Source organism: Penicillium coprophilum (assembly GCF_028826855.1).
Source record: "Penicillium coprophilum strain IBT 35676 chromosome Unknown utg000002l_segment0_segment1, whole genome shotgun sequence".
Taxonomy (NCBI): domain Eukaryota; kingdom Fungi; phylum Ascomycota; class Eurotiomycetes; order Eurotiales; family Aspergillaceae; genus Penicillium; species Penicillium coprophilum.
In genome coordinates this window covers 103,047-120,323 of record NW_026622722.1, presented here as the reverse complement: position 1 = coordinate 120,323, position 17,277 = coordinate 103,047, and the positions used below count along the sequence as shown (strand labels likewise).

The following is a 17,277-nucleotide window of genomic DNA, read 5'->3' as shown; positions in this document are numbered from 1 at the left end:
ACTAATGTGAATGCTTTCACTGGACCATCAAAAGGTAATCCCCCAATGAAGAGAAGAGGGGTCATAGTCACATTCTAGCGCATATTCTCTAATCTAGCTAATCAAATCGAGCGAACACCTCTTGTGCCTCGGCAAATTCTCGCATAATGGTCGCTCGCTTGTCCGAGGAGCGGAGACGAATGGCACATCCATAGTCCTTGGGACAATGGAGGAACCCTTTACTAGCACCGGAGTGAGCTGAAATGTCACTGTCGCTTCCAGGGGGTTCAACAAATTCAAAGGCCCAGAGCAGCTTGGCGATTCCTATGATTAAGTTGCGCTCCGCTAAGTGGATGCCCGGGCAGATACGTCGGCCCGCTCCGTAACCAAGGTGATCTCTCCTTTCGGACGCTGCGTAGGTTGAGGCTAAAGCTGGGAAATCGGCAAAACGTTCAGGCTGAAAATGCTCTGGTTCCTGCCATCGATCACTGTCATGATGCATTCCCCAAACATTGAGAACAATGCTCGATCCTCGCGGAATGAGCTTCCCATTGATGTGGTCATCTGCAATACAATATTAGCTAATTGACTTCTTCTCACTTTGATGTTTCATCGATATTTCATCAAATCCGCTCGCATAATCTGCGATCACAGGCACGACAGAGAAATATCGCATTTGTAAGACAGACCTTCAGCGACGGCGTGGGTAACGCCAAGAGGGCTGACTGGACGCCACCGGTGAGACTCCTTGATGATCATATTGATATAGGGCAGCTGGGGCCAATCAGACCAAGCCGGAGAGCGGTCATTGCCGACAACAGAGTCGATTTGTGCATGGGCCCTGCAATACCACTCCGTCAGCTTTCCCACTTGAGCAGATAAAGATAAATTATTTGAGCGTACTTCGCTTGCACTTCAGGATACTTGGTCATCGCCTGGATAATGGTCAAGATAAGCGAGGACGAAGTATCGGAGCCTCCTTCCATCAGAACACCCCCTAGGAATCGTAGCTCATTCTCGGTAAGCGGTGTCTGCTTGAGCGTATCCAAGACTCTGTCCATAAAGGAGTCACGCTGAACACCGCGTTGGCGGCGCTCCTGCACCTGATCTAGCACGGTCTGGTAAAGGGACTGCATTAGATCACCCACTTCAACCGCCCGGTCCCGCCAGTTGCCCAATAGCCATTGTGGCACGTAGCGCAGCAGAGCAAACGAGTCGACAGGGGGGGTGGCGCCTAGTTCCTGCACCAAGGACCACTTTTCCATCAGATAGAAGAGCCTTTGCATGTACTCATCATGAACGGTTTTGGTGCGGATACCGAAGACAAGCGAGTTGGTGATACTGTTACTGTATCGCTTAGGATGTAGCATGTGATCCTCTGGCATGGTCAAAAAGTCGTGCAGCATCTGTTTGGCTTCGGCCTCTTGGACTTTCCAGTGCTCGCGCTCGCAGCGCGGCTCCATGAAGTATTGATGAATGGTTTTACGTAGCATGCGCCATCGCTCACCATACTGCATGACCAACAGATGGTCACTCTGCGTGATCAAGTGGGATACCAGTGATGCGGGTCGATGGGAGTATATGTTGCTCTTTTTGTCCAGCAGTGCCTTGATCAGTTTATGGTCGCTGATAACAATAGTGGTGTTGTTATATCGCTTCAGTGAGAAAAATCCGCCATATTCCTTAGCCCACTTGGAGAACCTACGCAAACTACTTAGCACAATACCCGAATATATCAATTGAAAATGGTTGGCCTTTACTGGAAATGTGCATCCCACTTTGGCACCTGCAGCTCGTTTCCAAAAAGCGGAACAGTTGGAGGGCCTGTGCACCAGTCAGATATGAAGTCCCGGCTCTTTCCTGCAACCACATACCGTCCGGGAGCTCTGAGGGTCGATGTCCTGCACGGAGGAGGTATGTTACAATGAACAATGCGCTGGTACTGGTAAACAGTACCGCCAGAAGATGCGTTGATGTGAGCTGTAGAAAGTCCATAGTGTTGATGGATGGCCAAAAGTTGTTCCTTGGGGCAGACTCATTATCTATACTTATGGTCCTCATCAACGCGGGGAACGGGCATGATACTAGGTTTGCAATTGGGACTCACCTAGAGAGGCGACGATTCAGAGTTCCTAAAGGAGAATCGGAGTCAGCTCGTATGGAGATCTAACCTAGGTATATTATTTGCGGATACATCCCATCCTACTCATTGAGATATCATCGATGAGGCCTTTTGTAATCCTGTAAAGTACAATCACGATCTTTACAGAATGAGTTGTCGGACGTCGAGTGTATGTTACAGTCCGTGACAATCCTTAGCGAAGGGCGTTGATGTCATAATAGTCTCCGATTGAGAACTGTCCCTCTATATCACATAGTCTACGTAAACAGCGTAACTCATAAGCACGCCGTAATGTACTACGTGGGGTCATGCGTTCTCCCCAAGATGAAGATTACCATGATCTTCCTCTTTTACACTGTCCACAGGTTCAATATAAACAGACTTCACTGGACAATCGATTAAGGGTTCATCTTGTACTCGCCCAACACGAGAAGAAGGGGGGAGAAACAACGATCAAATTCAACTATTGAGATATATCTATTTGTCTGCATCATCGACCACTGCGCGTCGCTGTGTCCAAGACCCCAACTGCTCCAGCTTCCTCTCGACCCCTGTGGAGTGACCGTTGGATCCATTCACTGGCCCAGGTCGTGCGCCGGTGAACTGCCCCTGCTCATAGGCCACTGGACCCAGGGCCAATGGCGTGGGGGACATATCCTCGGTCCATTGCTCGAATTCAGCATTTTCAGGCTTAGCCGTGGGTTCCAGCTCTGCCTGTTTGGCCCAGGATTTCTCTTCCTCGAATGCAGTGTGCACCAGATGCCGCTGAAAGAAGGACCCCTTCATCTTGGCGACAGCGAAGTCCCAATCCGTAGTGTATTCCCGGAAGAAGGGCTTATAACCTAGCAGTCCTCCAATCCATCGACCGACAATCACACAGGTCCAGTATCCGACCTGCCGGCGAAAGGGCACCCATGCGGGAGCGGGGGGTATAGGCATCTCCGCCGTCTTGGATCTACTACCATATCAGTTCATGGCAAGAAGAATTTTGCACGAGAAATAGATCATTACCGCGAGAAACTGGATCCAATCAATCCCTCCGTCGTGCAACAAAGCATCGTGCCAATAGCCATACCAATTTTCGAAGAAGACTCGATCGAGCTGGTAGTCATTTCCGGAGTCCGATGCACTTAGGTAAACCGTCATGGTCTCGGGGGAGTCCGGATGAATGAAAAAGTTATGCACGCTGCCTGCTTTGACGGAGATCTCGCCGTCTTCCGGGGTGATGCGGCGGACGACCCCATCTACGGAAATACCGAGTACCCCATTTTCGACGCGAAAGTACTCAGTCTGGAATTGGTGGAAATGCGGCGGTGGGCCCTTGGGTCGATCGGCGCTGTTAATGAGCTTACGCAGATTTTCCGGGATCGAGCCTTCAACGGTGTGGCGGTATGTCTGACGGAAGAGAAAGCAACGGCCTGGTGGAGGTTCGAGAAATTCGGTAGTGAGAAGACCGCCAAATCTGGAAATTATGTCTATGTCAGTAACCCAAAGGCTTTTGACCCAGTAGCTTGGGGGAGATAGGGGGCTTATTACTTGACAATGGTCGACTGGCCGGCTGAGTAGTGGTAGGGCACAAATGGAGCCATTGTAACAAGACACTTGCGATAGATAGTTGACTAGCTAGTAGATGTCGAATTATACAGCAAAGGCATGAACATTCGAACTATTCTCCCAAAGATCACCTAAAGATACCTTCGTGTCCCTCTCAGCACATATATATTTGTTATCGCATTCACTGTCCTCTTTGCATGCAGAGTCCCCCCATGGGCTGCCTGCGTGACAAGACATGTCGAAATGGCCTGATCAAAACTTGAAAGGTTACGATGAAAATTCTCCTCCGGGATATCTACACGGAGTTTCCGATGAAGATCCTAAAGGGTGAGATAGCTCAGCGGGCACCTTTTGAAGAAGTGAATCCCGGCACTCCTGGCACTCCTTTGGGTTAATCAGCATGCATCCCGTTCAGGCTTAGGGCTGACGGCCCTCAACGTCTCAAAACCCTGACAAATGTCAAGATCGCCATCGCCACTGCTTACGGGCGGGAATGCAATAATTCACGGTTATTCCCGTTGGTCGTCAGCGTCTAAATTGCGAAGCTTGGCTGCATTATGTCGGAATCCCGAACAACCCCCGAATGGACGAATTGACGAATGGATGGAGATAAAGATGTCCCAATTCGGAAATTAGACAGCGGCAGCCACTATCTTGGTTGATACTGCTGATGCTCAAGGTAACCTTGTGAATGTTCGGGATGTCGGTCTCACCGAGGCGATAAGAAACTGCTATGGAGGGGAGGCCCAGAGGAGGCCCAGAGCAGGTCCGGACGAATGGGTTTCTATATCTTGTACTAATGGACGAGATATATAAAGGGGAGTCAATGACCAACAGCTGTCATCTTTCCATGAAGAAAGCTTGACCTTGCTAAGGGACCGAGTCTCTTAACTGCTGCTGACAGACATGCATTCTGCTGCAACTTCTACATATCCCTCTGGGAAAACATCCCCAGCACCAGCTGAAACCCCTGGAACTGAATACAGTGAATATGTCTGTGGTCCCTATCCCCGGCGTGCTGCATCGTCCATCACAAGCGTGCTTTCACTAACAATCAACAGGAATTCTCCAACGACGTGGCGGTGGTGGGCATGGCCTGCCGCGTAGCGGAGGCAACCACAACCCTGAGCTTCTCTGGCAATCGCTTCTCAGCCAGAAAAGTGCAGTGGGTGAGATTCCACCAATGCGATGGGAGCCTTACTACCGTCGGGATCCACGGAATGAAAAGTTTCTCAAGCAAACGACGTCGCGTGGGTATTTCTTAGACCATCTAGAGGACTTTGATTGTCAATTCTTTGGTATCTCTCCAAAGGAGGCCGAGCAGATGGACCCCCAACAGCGAGTCTCCCTCGAAGTGGCATCTGAAGCTCTGGAGGATGCCGGCATTCCTCTCAAGAGCCTGTCTGGCAGTGACACAGCGGTCTTCTGGGGTGTGAACTCGGACGACTACTCCAAGCTAGTCCTGGAAGATCTGCCAAATGTTGAGGCCTGGATGGGCATTGGTACTGCGTACTGTGGTGTGCCCAATCGCATTTCTTATCACCTCAATTTGATGGGACCCAGTACCGCCGTGGATGCGGCCTGTGCGTCGTCTCTCGTCGCCGTTCATCACGGAGTTCAGGCCATCCGGCTAGGGGAATCACAGGTGGCTATTGTTGGAGGCGTCAATGCCCTCTGTGGACCAGGCTTGACCCGCGTCCTCGACAAAGCCGGAGCCATCTCGTCTGATGGATCTTGCAAGTCCTTCGATGATGACGCCCATGGGTATGCCAGAGGCGAAGGTGCCGGCGCTCTCGTTCTCAAAAGTTTGCACCGTGCATTGCTCGACCATGATAACGTCGTGGCGGTCATCAAGGGCAGTGCAGTATGCCAGGATGGCAAGACAAACGGCATCATGGCTCCCAATGCCAAAGCACAACAGCTAGCAGCACACAATGCTCTCGCCGCTGCGAACGTTGACCCTCTCACCGTGCGCTATGTGGAAGCACATGCCACATCCACACCTCTGGGAGACCCAACTGAAATTTCTGCCATCGCAGGCGTTTACGGTGCCGGCCGTCCCGCTGACGATCCGTGTTATATCGGGTCCGTCAAGCCTAACATTGGCCATCTGGAAGCCGGTGCAGGCGTCATGGGCTTTATAAAAGCAGTCCTGGCCATTCAAAAGGGCGTCCTGCCACCCCAGGCCAACTTGACAAAACTAAATAGCCGGATTGACTGGAAGACAGCTGGCGTGAAGGTCGTCCAGGAGGCCACCCCGTGGCCCTCCTCGGACTCCATCCGTCGAGCAGGTGTGTGCTCATATGGGTACGGAGGTACCGTTTCCCACGCAGTCATCGAGGAGTTCAGTCATATCCTGCAGCCAGATCCCCTGGACGACGGGGCAGCCACCGGACCAGGCATTTTACTATTGTCCGGCCCACAGGAAAAGCGTTTAGCACTTCAAGCCAAAACATTGCGGGAGTGGATGACTGCTGAAGGAAAAGATCAAAATTTGAGTGATATTCTCACGACTCTGGCTACGCGACGAGATCACCATGACTACCGAGCAGCGCTTGTGGTTGATGACCACCGTGATGCGGAGCAGGTCCTTCAAGCACTGGCCAATGGAGTTGACCATATTTTCACGACCCAGAGCCGTGTATTGGGCGCAGACATTAGCAAGGACGTTGTCTGGGTGTTTTCCGGGCACGGTGCGCAGTGGCCGGACATGGGCAAGCAACTCATCCACAATCCTGTATTCTTCGGAGCCATTCAGCCACTTGACGAGTTGATCCAAACTGAGATTGGCCTGTCACCAATAGAGCTGCTCCGAACGGGCGACTTTGAGTCATCTGATCGGGTACAGATCCTAACTTATGTCATGCAAATCGGGCTTAGTGCTTTGCTCCAGAGCAATGGTATCACTCCGCAGGCCGTGATTGGCCACTCCGTGGGCGAAATTGCTGCCAGTGTTGTGGCTGGAGCTTTATCCCCAGCAGAGGGCGCGCTTATTGTCACCCGCAGAGCATTGTTATACCGACAGGTTATGGGCAAGGGCGGCATGATCCTTGTCAACCTCCCTAGTGGCGAGACAGAAGAGATCTTAGGCCCCCGATCAGACCTGGTTGTGGCCATTGATTCATCGCCTTCTTCCTGCGTGGTGGCTGGAGACAAGGATATGGTGGCCGAGACAGCAGAGACCCTCAAGGCACGAGGCGTGAAGACATTCACTGTCAAGAGTGATATTGCCTTCCATAGTCCAACCCTGAATGGCCTTGTGGATCCTCTGCGTGATGTGCTCGGAGAGACACTGTCCCCCATGAGTCCCAGCATCAGATTATATTCCACCGCACTAGTAGACCCTCGCGGTCAGGACCTGCGGGACGTGGAATACTGGGCCGGCAACATGGTCAATCGTGTGCGTCTCACCTCGGCCGTCAAAGCCGCTGTTGAGGACGGATATCGCCTCTTCCTCGAAGTTTCAACCCATCCAGTGGTGTCTCACTCTATCAACGAGACACTAATGGATGCAGGCATGGAGGACTTTGCGGTTATCCCAACTCTCCTTCGCCAGAAGCCAACTGAGAAGCATGTCTTGCATAGCATTGCACAGCTTCACTGCCGCGGCGCGGAAGTGAACTGGGCAGCGCAGATGCCTGGACGCTGGGCCACCGGTCTGCCCACCACTACCTGGATGCATAAGCCCATCTGGCGCAAGATAGAGACAGCGCCCCTCCATACTGGCCTCACACATGACGTCGAAAAACACACGCTTTTGGGACAGCGCATCCCGGTGCCCGGCACCGACACCTTTGTTTACACTAGCAGGCTGGACAACGAAACTAAGCCCTTCCCCGGCAGCCATCCCCTGCACGGTACCGAGATCGTTCCCGCAGCAGGTCTGATTAATACTTTCGTAAAAGGCACCGGTGGCCAGATGCTTCAAAACGTGGTGCTCCGTGTTCCCGTTGCTATCAACGCGCCACGGTCCGTCCAGGTCGTAGTGCAGCAGGATCAGGTGAAGGTTGTGTCCCGGTTGATTCCAAGTGAGCCCTCGGCGTTGGATGACGATGCCTCCTGGGTCACACACACCACTGCCTATTGGGATCGGAAGGTGCTGGGTTCAGCAGATCGCATCGACCTCGCCGCCGTCAAGTCACGACTGGTCACCAAACTACCAGACAACTTTTCGATTGACTACTTGGACAAGGTGGGCGTCTCGGCCATGGGATTCCCCTGGGCGGTGACAGAGCATCATCGCAATGCAACGGAAATGCTGGCGCGTGTTGATGTCAATCCCGCCGTCCTGGGAGATGCCCCCCCTGCCATGGGATTCATCCTCCTGGGCTCCGGTTCTCGACGCTGCCACCTCCGTTGGCTCAACTATCTTCTCAACAGCTGCACTGCGGATGCCAGCCCAGATCGAGCGTGTGGAGATCTTCACCTCGGAGGACCCACCCAAGATCAGCTGGCTCTACGTCGAGGAGGCTTCGGATACAGTGCCCACCTCTCACGTCAGCGTGGTGAGCGAAACAGGCGAGGTCCTCGCGAAGTTTACGGCCATGCGGTTCTCGGAGATTGAAGGTACCCCCGGCGTCAGTGGCAGCATGGAGAGTCTCGTTCATCAAATCGCCTGGCCACCGGCCACCCCAGCCGAGGAGCCCTTGCCCATTACGACGGTGATCCTAGTCTCCCCTGATGCTACGACCCGGGCTCAGTATGCAGCAACTCTGCCAACCGGGATTCAATCTTTCCAGTACTCCACCACACAGGATTTCTTCAGCGATGCTTCATCCCTTCCCCTTGAGAAGGGAACTGTGGTGACCTACATCCCCGGTGAGGTCGCCTCGCTAGCGGAGGTCCCCAGTGCATCCGAGTCGTTCACTTGGAATCTGCTCGAATTGATCAAATTCATCGTCAATGGCTCACTGCCTATCAAGGTCTTCACCCTCACTGCGGGCGTGGGCGAGGGTCAAACCCCCACCGCCCTGGCTCAATCCCCATTGTTCGGCCTGGCGCGAATCATCGCCAGTGAGCATCCCGATATGGGATCCCTCATTGACGTTGAAGAGCCCACGATCCCCCTGTCGACGATGCGATACATTCAGGGGGCCGAGATCATCCGAATCAGCGACGGAATCGCTCGCATCTCCCGGTTCCGCAGCTTACCGCGCTCCAAGCTGCGCCCTGTCAGCGACGGTCCTCGTCTCCTTCCACGCCCCGAGGGCACATATCTGATCACCGGTGGCCTTGGCATACTCGGACTCGAGGTCGCTGACTTCCTGGTCGAGAAGGGTGCCAGGCGTCTATTGCTGATCTCGCGGCGTTCCCTCCCCCCTCGCCGGACCTGGGACCAGGTTGGCGCGGATCTCCAGCCGACCATCGCCAAAATACGCCTCCTGGAGAGTCGCGGCGCCTCGGTTCATGTCCTCCCCTTGGACATCACCAAGCCGGATGCGGCCGAACACCTGTCGACGGCGCTGGACCGCCTCGCCCTGCCTTCAGTCCTGGGTGTCGTTCATGCTGCCGGTGTTCTGGATAACGAGCTTGTGATGCAAACCACACGCGACGCCTTCAGCCGGGTTCTCGCGCCCAAAATCGCGGGTGCACTAGCCCTTCATGAAGTCTTCCCCCCTAAGAGCGTGGATTTCTTTGTCATGTTTTCCTCTTGTGGAAACCTGGTCGGCTTCACTGGCCAAGCCTCTTACGGCAGTGGCAATGCCTTCTTGGATACACTGGCGACCCACCGGGCGCGTCTGGGTGACTCAGCCGTATCCTTCCAGTGGACGTCGTGGCGGGGCCTGGGAATGGGCGCTAGCACAGACTTCATCAATGCAGAATTAGAATCCAAAGGAATCACGGACGTGACCCGCGATGAGGCTTTCGCCGCATGGCAGCATCTCGCCAAGTATGATATGGACCACGGAGTCGTTTTGCGAAGTCTCTCCTTTGAGGAGGGGGAGCCGGTGCCGGTACCCATCCTTAATGATATCGCAGTGCGGCGCGTGGGTACGCTGTCTAGCACCGCGCAGCCGGCTGCAGGTTCGAATGGCAGTGATGCGGTGCCTACATCAGGACCAGAGCTCAAGGCGTATCTGGACGAGAAAATCCGGGGCTGTGTGGCCAAGGTGCTGCAGATGACTGCTGAGGATGTGGATTCAAAGGCAGCCCTGGCCGATCTGGGTGTGGACTCTGTTATGACAGTCACTCTGCGTCGCCAGCTGCAGCAAACGCTGAAGGTCGCGGTGCCCCCAACGTTGACCTGGAGTCATCCAACTGTCAGTCATCTAGTGGTGTGGTTTGCTGAGAAGATTGGTAATTGAGTGATCTCCAATTCAACGCGATTGGCTGGTCGAGGCGAATTGGACGGTTCGATTCTTGTTCTTGAACTTAGATTGGGACGATTGTGTTTTCTTGCCGACTTCTGAGAGTTGTTGTTGCGTTCTCCATTTCACTGATTTACGTAGAAGGCGTGTTATTGTGTATTCTCATGAATTTCAAGAGTGCTAGGTACTAGAGAGTTGATATATATATATATTTTTTCTTTATTCTTCATCTGCACCTCTAGAATGACGCTTTCGGCCAAAAGAAACAGAGCAAGCACGTGAAAGTCTCCGGGTCACGTGTGACATCGTCGCCTTCCTAGATTGGTCCATCTTCCTCGACCTTCCCCCTATAAAAACCTATATAGGCGCTAACAAAGTGGATTCCATAATCGTTTTATTACAACCTTCCACCGATAGTATAAGGTTTAAATTGAGAATTTATAATAAAGAAAATACTATAAGTGTATATATCAAATTCCAACAGAATCCGATGCTTGGGGGTTAAGATAAAACCGAAAAGGTGAAGAATGCTATTTTGATACTAGATATATTATCAGGTTTCTCAGGGAAGCACTACCACTTTCTAGTGAGCCTATGTAATTTTAAAACTTTCTTAGTTGATGTGCGCTCTGAATGCTAGTAATTGATTCTAAATCATTAATTTGGACATATTATCACCTTAGGGATTAGGGTAAGAAAACGGCATAAAACAGAGGTAATTAAATTATCCTGAAAGGGGGGGTTCAACTTTTATGTTTATATTGCTTAGGGCCGATCTGGGCTCCTGTTAGCCCGCAGTGGGCTCGAGGTATAAGCCCGTAGCCCATCATCGATGGGCCTAAGGACCGGGCCGAAAATCTAACCTATTTGCGGGTTAGGTCGGGCTGGACTGTGGGCTTTATGGGCTTTGGTGAGGTCTACATGATCTTCTTCCTGTAACCCACTATCAAAAGGAGTTATGGAAAGGTTCAGGGCTACAAAATACCGATAAATCAAAAAGAAAAAACATTTTGTTATGCTCCATCTATCAGAGGGACGTACTCGAGAAAAGAAAAGTATTGAGAATCTTCAAAATGGCTTCATCTCTCCCCCAGAAGACCAAAAGGTAAACAACTAAATTTGTCTCCATCTTGCCCACACCAGTCCATGCCAAGCCCCCATCTAGCCCCCATCTACCTCGCACCAGCAAAAACATCAACAGCATCATCTGAAGAACTAGCGTATCCGTCCTCAAACCCAGAGTCCTCAGAGTCCTCAATCAATTCACGTTCTAGCAGCATGGACTTCATGTTCCGCAGATCAAACTGCACACGTTCGTTCACTGCCTTGATAGCCGCATATGCAATCAAAGCCGCTGCAGGGTCACTCATGTGGTACACAGCAGGCTCTTCTAGCGGTGAATGATACCACGCGTAGTCATACGAAAGTCCATGGCCGGGTTCCACAATGTGCGAAGTTGGGAGGGAGCGATCAGCCTTCTTTTTCTTTGCAGAGGTGGATGTGCCAGTGTCCTCTTGTTCGTTTGGAGTAGGAGCCGCCGTGTCTCCAGCCGGGGTGAATCGTGTGGTATCATCAGGCTGGCTACCATCGCATTCATTCATATATTGAGCCTCTGTTCTTATTTCCTGTTTTAGTTTCTTCATGGGGTACATAGATACCAGGGGTCTGATGAAGATAGGAAGATTCTTCAAAACATGCTGATTTAGGGAGGAGAAAACCATACAGAGGGGGAGTGGAGAGGGGGCTATTGATAAAGACATGTAGAAGCAAACAATATATTAATTGTCATCCTCTTGTCTCCTTTGTCTCTTGCTCTTTGTTCTCGTCTGCTTATCTCACTGTACGTCATAGTTGGACCTTCTATGCTGTTGTTACAGATTTGCGCAATATAACATGGTGTTGTTGAACCCTCATAAGACAAAAAGACGATTCGTACCAGCTAGGCCGCCCAGGTTGCTAGGCTATCTAATCTTCAATCCGTGGAGGAAAAAACTCGAAAGGAGAAGAATAATCTCCATTTGCTAAGTTAAACCTGCGCGAAAAACAAAGAAAAGCCAATCATAAAGAAAGGTATAAGTAGGACTGAGTAGTCTACAAGCGCACCCCATGGACCATCGGATACGGTTATATTCAGACCTTCTTCAGTCGGAAATAGTGGCTGTTTGTCGAGATTGAAAGATATTTCGGCACAAGCCGGGCTGGGCTATTCATCGGGTGTTGTATCTGACTTAGTATAGTTCTTCGGCCCGGGGGAAAGGGGGGGGGTTCCATTAAATTTTGCCCATAGCCTGTAGGCCAAGCACTGAAACAAACAAAACCAGAAGACACCCCTTGAAACCTGCGCCTTGCACAAACGGCAATTCCCTTCAAGCAAGGATCAAGCCAGTAGTTTGGAGGTTGATGGGGATGAGAACATGAGCATGAACTGAGAAAATCTTTATAGACACCTCAGACACACCTCTCAATATTATACAGAAAAATAGCGCCAGTGAACTTGTATCAAGCGACTTTGCAACTATGTATAGTCCATTGGTTTGAATCCTTCGGCTTGAGTAGCGTTTTTTGAGGGCTTTCTTGATGCCTTGCTTCTGGGTATTCGGATTGGTGACCGTGTATATAGTGAGTGGTTAGATGGTGTATGTGGTACAAGCGGCACGCCTTTATCGCTCTTTGGGAAACAAAGACGCTAATGTAAATGATACAATATGAAACAAACAAGATTAATCGCTAAATCAAACAAATGCACGCCAGATTTTACAAACTGAAGATTCCACTCCGCTTTTTCCCATGTGGATAAACAATCAAAGCGGAGATAAACAGGCCAACAGAAATGCCAATAGCTGTCTGGATCATACCATACCCCAGCGAGGTAAGCGAGCTATTGGAGGTCGCACTAGAGGCATTACCAGACGCAACAGCCTCAGCGTACTGCAAGCCAGAGATAATTGACCCACTAGATGCAAGACCCGACGGGACGAGGGTAAAGATACCCGGGATAATAGCAGCGGCCGCATGACCATGCCACAACCGACTATACAGATTAGCCAGGAGGCCGATCGTGAATGCGCCAACAGTATTAGCAACCTGATTCGAGCCGAGCTTCTTCGTGCTGAAGTAATTTGTGACGTAGCCACAAACACCCATGAGGATCGTAACCGGCAACTGTTTCGCTTTCGACTGATTGATCAATGCAGCGAAGCAACAGAACAGCGCGACGAAGGGAAAGTGCTGGATATATTCGTTTCCCCAGACCTCCGGCAAATTTGAACAGGTCGACTCTTTCGTAGCGTTGTGGTCCATTAGTCCGTATATTGTCGTACCGACAGTAACACCGTACCCGAGAAAGAGTGAGTAGATAATCGTAAAGACCAGCCGGATCGAGCCTGCATTCATCTGATGCGACTGTAGCTCGAGACTGCTGCTTAAAACGGCGAAGCCCGGAAGGATCATTGCGATGGAGGACTGCGCCATGGCCGAGAAGCAGAAGACGCGCTCTCCGTTGTGCTGGATGCTGCCGAAAGCGCGTGCGAGGAAAGAGGTGAGGACCGCGGCGGTGACTTCTAGCACGTTTGAATAAGTGGCTGAGTTTGGTGCCACGACATGTTGCATGAAGCCTACTAGACAGCCAAGTACGAAGATTATAGGGAGATCAATGGGTCGGGCACTGAAGGAGTATGGGCCAACGGCGACGCTGGCGCAGCCAGTTAGGAAGATGAGGAGCCAGCGGTTGTAGCGTGGCTTGCGTTGCATAATCTCGTCTAGGTCGTGAATTGCCTGTTCGACGCTGATGACGTCGTGAACAACCTTTTTGTAGATGTTGTGTGTCTCTGCGAGACGAGAGAGGTCCAGTCCCTGGACTACGCGGATGATCTTTACCTCCGCAGTACGAGTGAGCGGGTCATCGAAGGACATTATCATGCATCCGGGGATGTACATGAACTGTGCTTTGATATCCAGTACATTGGAGGTCATCATCATGTACTCCTCGAGGCGGTGGGTCGGGGCGCCGTATTTCATTAGAGCGCGGCACATCTGCATGATGTATTGTTGGCGGGCGAGGATGGCGGCAATGTGGACGGTGAGCTTGATGTTTTTCTTGCTCTTACGCCTTTGCTTCTTTCGTTCTTTGGGATTCACAGGAGGGGGGCCTATGGCACCGGGAACCCCAACCCGGCCCAAATCCATGGATGCGTTGATAAGTGAGGAAGTGTAGCTGTGGGTTGGTTTGTTGGGGTGATTGCCATGGTTATACCATTTCAATTTTTCTTTCTTCCCACCCGGTGTCACTGTGCCGGATGGTGGGAGGCTTTCTATATCTTGTTCCGTTTCTGAAGCCGTGGAGACAACACTCATCCGACTCGCAGTGTGGAGGTTGTTGGCGTATACACGAAGTAATTGTGACAAGAGTCCTCCGGGTGGCCCGCCTGGTGTTGCCGTCCCATCTGTAGTTCCTGGGGTTGTCGAACCCGAACGTGGTTCTTCGATGCGTGGAGGCTGTTGTCCGGACTGTAGCCCCATTCGTTCCACCAAATGCCGAGCTTGTGAATCATAGTCTGTTCCTAGAAGCCGAGCTTCTTCATCGATTGCCTGACGAGCCTCAATTCCTCGGATATCGTCTATTGCTCCATACTGCTCTGGTAACATTGGCGAATCCAAACCATCGGCCTCTCTTTCGGGGGGTCGTCCGAGCTTCTCGGCTATCGTCGCAGCGCCAGTCCGCACCCGTTGGCTTGCTGTCCGCCATCTTTGGATATTCGATAGACGAGGCTTCAGGCTAGCCTCGTCTGACCGAGGAATTTCTGGGTCGTGATTGACATTGTGGTCATTGTCTTCGACTGGGTTGCCCTCGGCTGTCTCCGCAGAAAGATGTGGAGGGCTCGGAAACTTTTCCTGCGCCTCCGACATCACAGCACACGTTGAATATTTGGAAGTAGAAGTGCGCTTGACTCTTTTGCCTTTTCTAGATGGGAAATATCCGAGGAATAAGACCTTCAACAGACCTTGCACTAGAGGCAAAAGCGGCAGCTAGTAAGGGAATGCCCCACAAACGGTCAGATATCATTTTCAAAAGAGAGAAAATGAAGGTGGATTTCTGTCTAAGATATGGAGAACCCGATTCATTCAATTTAATGAAATTTATGCATTGAACACGCGTAGGATTTGTTCCTGGCCCGACCCAAATAGGAAATAGACACGCTTAAACCCGTCCCGTCAACCCCTGACAGGTTTAATTTATATCCGACTTCTTCCTGACCCTTAAAGATGATATCCGAACACGCCTAACATAAAAAAAACTTCTTAATAGAAACATTTCACCACATACAACTCTATTCATATTTCTTCTCCAAATTCCCTCCCAAGCAGAATTTTCTTTCGGTCTGGACTACGCCTCTAGCATTGGCATGTGTGGACCATGGTTCCACCTGAGTGGAATCTTCATAGGATTTTGTCTCAGCCTATAGAAGTTGAGATGTAGAGAGGGTTAGAAACGTGGAATCATGAGAAGTATAGGTCTAGACGGCAGTCCATGTACTATCCATGTCAAACAGTGAAGCCAAGTACCTATGTCCGGTATTTCCGGTAGTCAGGCAATAAGTGCTTGGAATAGTTATGCTCTCATATATTCCTACTTTCTTATAAAAATCGGAATCCACAAATTCTTATTCATTCCACTAGATGCATATATATACGGACATACATATTGTACTCTTAAATGGCGACCATCTCTAGACTTATCCGGCACTCCCGACCCCACCATCAATCTCGTCATTTCTCCAACTCTTCCTCTCTTCCTATATCTCTATACACAGCCTCCATTGTAATTGAATGCATAAACATCAACCTACCCTAAGCCCAATGTCCAAATCCAAATCCAAATCCAAATCCAACCCTCTCATATCCCCTACAGCACCGATAGCCCTCCAACCCCACCACCTCCTCTCCCCGCCAGCAGATCTCCTAACCAATACTGCAACGACCCTGACAATCACACCCACCCAAGACAGCAAACAGCTCTGCCCCGCCTACACAGTCTACCGCACCCGCCCACACGAAGCCCCGGGTAGCCCAGACCGCGACGTCCTCCTCTACACCGTGTTCGGAAAACCATGGCCAAACACGAGCCGCGTAGTCTGCGACACGGAGAACGTGCCGGTGCTCATAATACGCCGTGTTTGGTTGTCAACCATGCGGAAGTGGAGTGTGAGACTTCCGAAGCAAACTCCGGGGACTGCGGATTTATTGGTAGCTTCTATACCTTGGGCTGGCGACGGGCCTGGGTCCAGAGTTGGGGTTGGGGGTGGATTTGGGCTTGAGGTGCGTTTTGTGAATGCGCTTGCAATTAGGCTGGAGTCTGGAGCTGTAGAAAGTGAAAGTGGGAGCGGATTGGCGGTGTCGGACGAGCCGCCGCCTTATAGTGCTGTTTCTGGGGATGCGGGTGTGGCGCAGAGGAACGAGAAAGAGATACATCCACCACTCCCCGATTCACATCCACATACTGCTCAGTCCATTCTCCCCTCCTACGACTCTGTCCGCCGAGACTCGCCTAATTCCCTACGAGATCTGCTCGATGCAATCGAGCCGCCGCAAGAGCCAGCGCCGGCTTCACCATTCCCTTCATCTTCATCGCTGAATGCCAATCAAAGTTCTAGTCCCAGTCCTGGACTAGGACATATTGCAGAAGTCGACGCACCCCCCAACGCAAAGGTTGAGTTGAGAGTGATGCAGCTAGCTGGGTCCGGTACGGGTGTGATGATGGGTAATCAGAAGATCATGCATATCACGAGACACAATGTGATAGACTACAGTAAATCCAAAGTGAAGTCGAGGCCGAGGTGGGAGGTAGAGGTTCGCGAGGGAGTAGATTTGTTACTGGTGTGTTTATCCTGGCTTAAATCCGGAGCTTGTGGGCTTCCTAGGGGTGTTACTCAGTTGATCTGATATACTGACCTTCTATGTAGGCTGTGAATATCGTGTTGATTATGGCTGAGACTTTGTCGTCTCAGATTAAATGGAGGTAAGATGAGGGAGACAGGGAAGTTGATTGGTGTAATATAATAGAATCTACATGCTAGTTATGTAGGATAAAACTGCTAGTTTCAATGGGTAAGAATTTTTGATTCTAACGGATCATATTGCCCAAACGGCCTCTCTCTTCTCTCGCTTGCCAAACTTTTTAAACCATACATTCGTCAAAGGAACAGATCTTCTTTTGTTCCGTATTAAGTATTTCGTGGACTCCGGAAAGTCTTTCTCTCGTCAAAGGGGAAACATAATGTCAAAACAGAATCAAAACCAACACTTTCGCAACAGGAA

At 51.0% G+C, this 17,277-nt stretch overlaps 6 protein-coding genes across 6 annotated transcripts; 2 read left to right on the top strand and 4 right to left on the bottom strand.

The window, feature by feature from the left end:
• Positions 1–97: 97 nt before the first annotated feature.
• On the bottom strand, positions 98–1,974 carry N7500_002096 (cytochrome P450; the record flags this gene model as incomplete). The annotated part of the gene is made up of 5 exons (XM_056673242.1): positions 98–543; positions 669–820; positions 883–1,680; positions 1,740–1,803; positions 1,854–1,974. 5 exons carry the CDS (start codon positions 1,972–1,974, stop codon positions 98–100), a joined length of 1,581 nt encoding a protein of 526 aa, XP_056533767.1.
• A 604-nt stretch (positions 1,975–2,578) lies between these two features.
• N7500_002095 (uncharacterized protein) lies at positions 2,579–3,690 on the bottom strand (the record flags this gene model as incomplete). Its single annotated transcript, XM_056673241.1, has 3 exons — positions 2,579–3,049; positions 3,113–3,563; positions 3,638–3,690. 3 exons carry the CDS (start codon positions 3,688–3,690, stop codon positions 2,579–2,581), a joined length of 975 nt encoding a protein of 324 aa, XP_056533766.1.
• An 871-nt stretch (positions 3,691–4,561) lies between these two features.
• On the top strand, positions 4,562–9,960 carry N7500_002094 (type I polyketide synthase; the record flags this gene model as incomplete). The annotated part of the gene is made up of 3 exons (XM_056673240.1): positions 4,562–4,640; positions 4,717–7,989; positions 8,036–9,960. 3 exons carry the CDS (start codon positions 4,562–4,564, stop codon positions 9,958–9,960), a joined length of 5,277 nt encoding a protein of 1,758 aa, XP_056533765.1.
• Positions 9,961–11,135: 1,175 nt separating this feature from the next.
• N7500_002093 (uncharacterized protein) lies at positions 11,136–11,606 on the bottom strand (the record flags this gene model as incomplete). The annotated part of the gene is made up of 1 exon (XM_056673239.1): positions 11,136–11,606. One exon carries the CDS (start codon positions 11,604–11,606, stop codon positions 11,136–11,138), a length of 471 nt encoding a protein of 156 aa, XP_056533764.1.
• A 1,111-nt stretch (positions 11,607–12,717) lies between these two features.
• N7500_002092 (threonine/serine exporter family protein) lies at positions 12,718–14,868 on the bottom strand (the record flags this gene model as incomplete). The annotated part of the gene is made up of 1 exon (XM_056673238.1): positions 12,718–14,868. One exon carries the CDS (start codon positions 14,866–14,868, stop codon positions 12,718–12,720), a length of 2,151 nt encoding a protein of 716 aa, XP_056533763.1.
• A 951-nt stretch (positions 14,869–15,819) lies between these two features.
• Positions 15,820–16,982, top strand: N7500_002091 (uncharacterized protein; the record flags this gene model as incomplete). The annotated part of the gene is made up of 2 exons (XM_056673237.1): positions 15,820–16,836; positions 16,923–16,982. The coding sequence occupies 2 exons, from the start codon at positions 15,820–15,822 to the stop codon at positions 16,980–16,982; spliced, it is 1,077 nt and encodes a 358-aa protein (XP_056533762.1).
• Between the last annotated feature and the right edge of the window lie 295 nt (positions 16,983–17,277).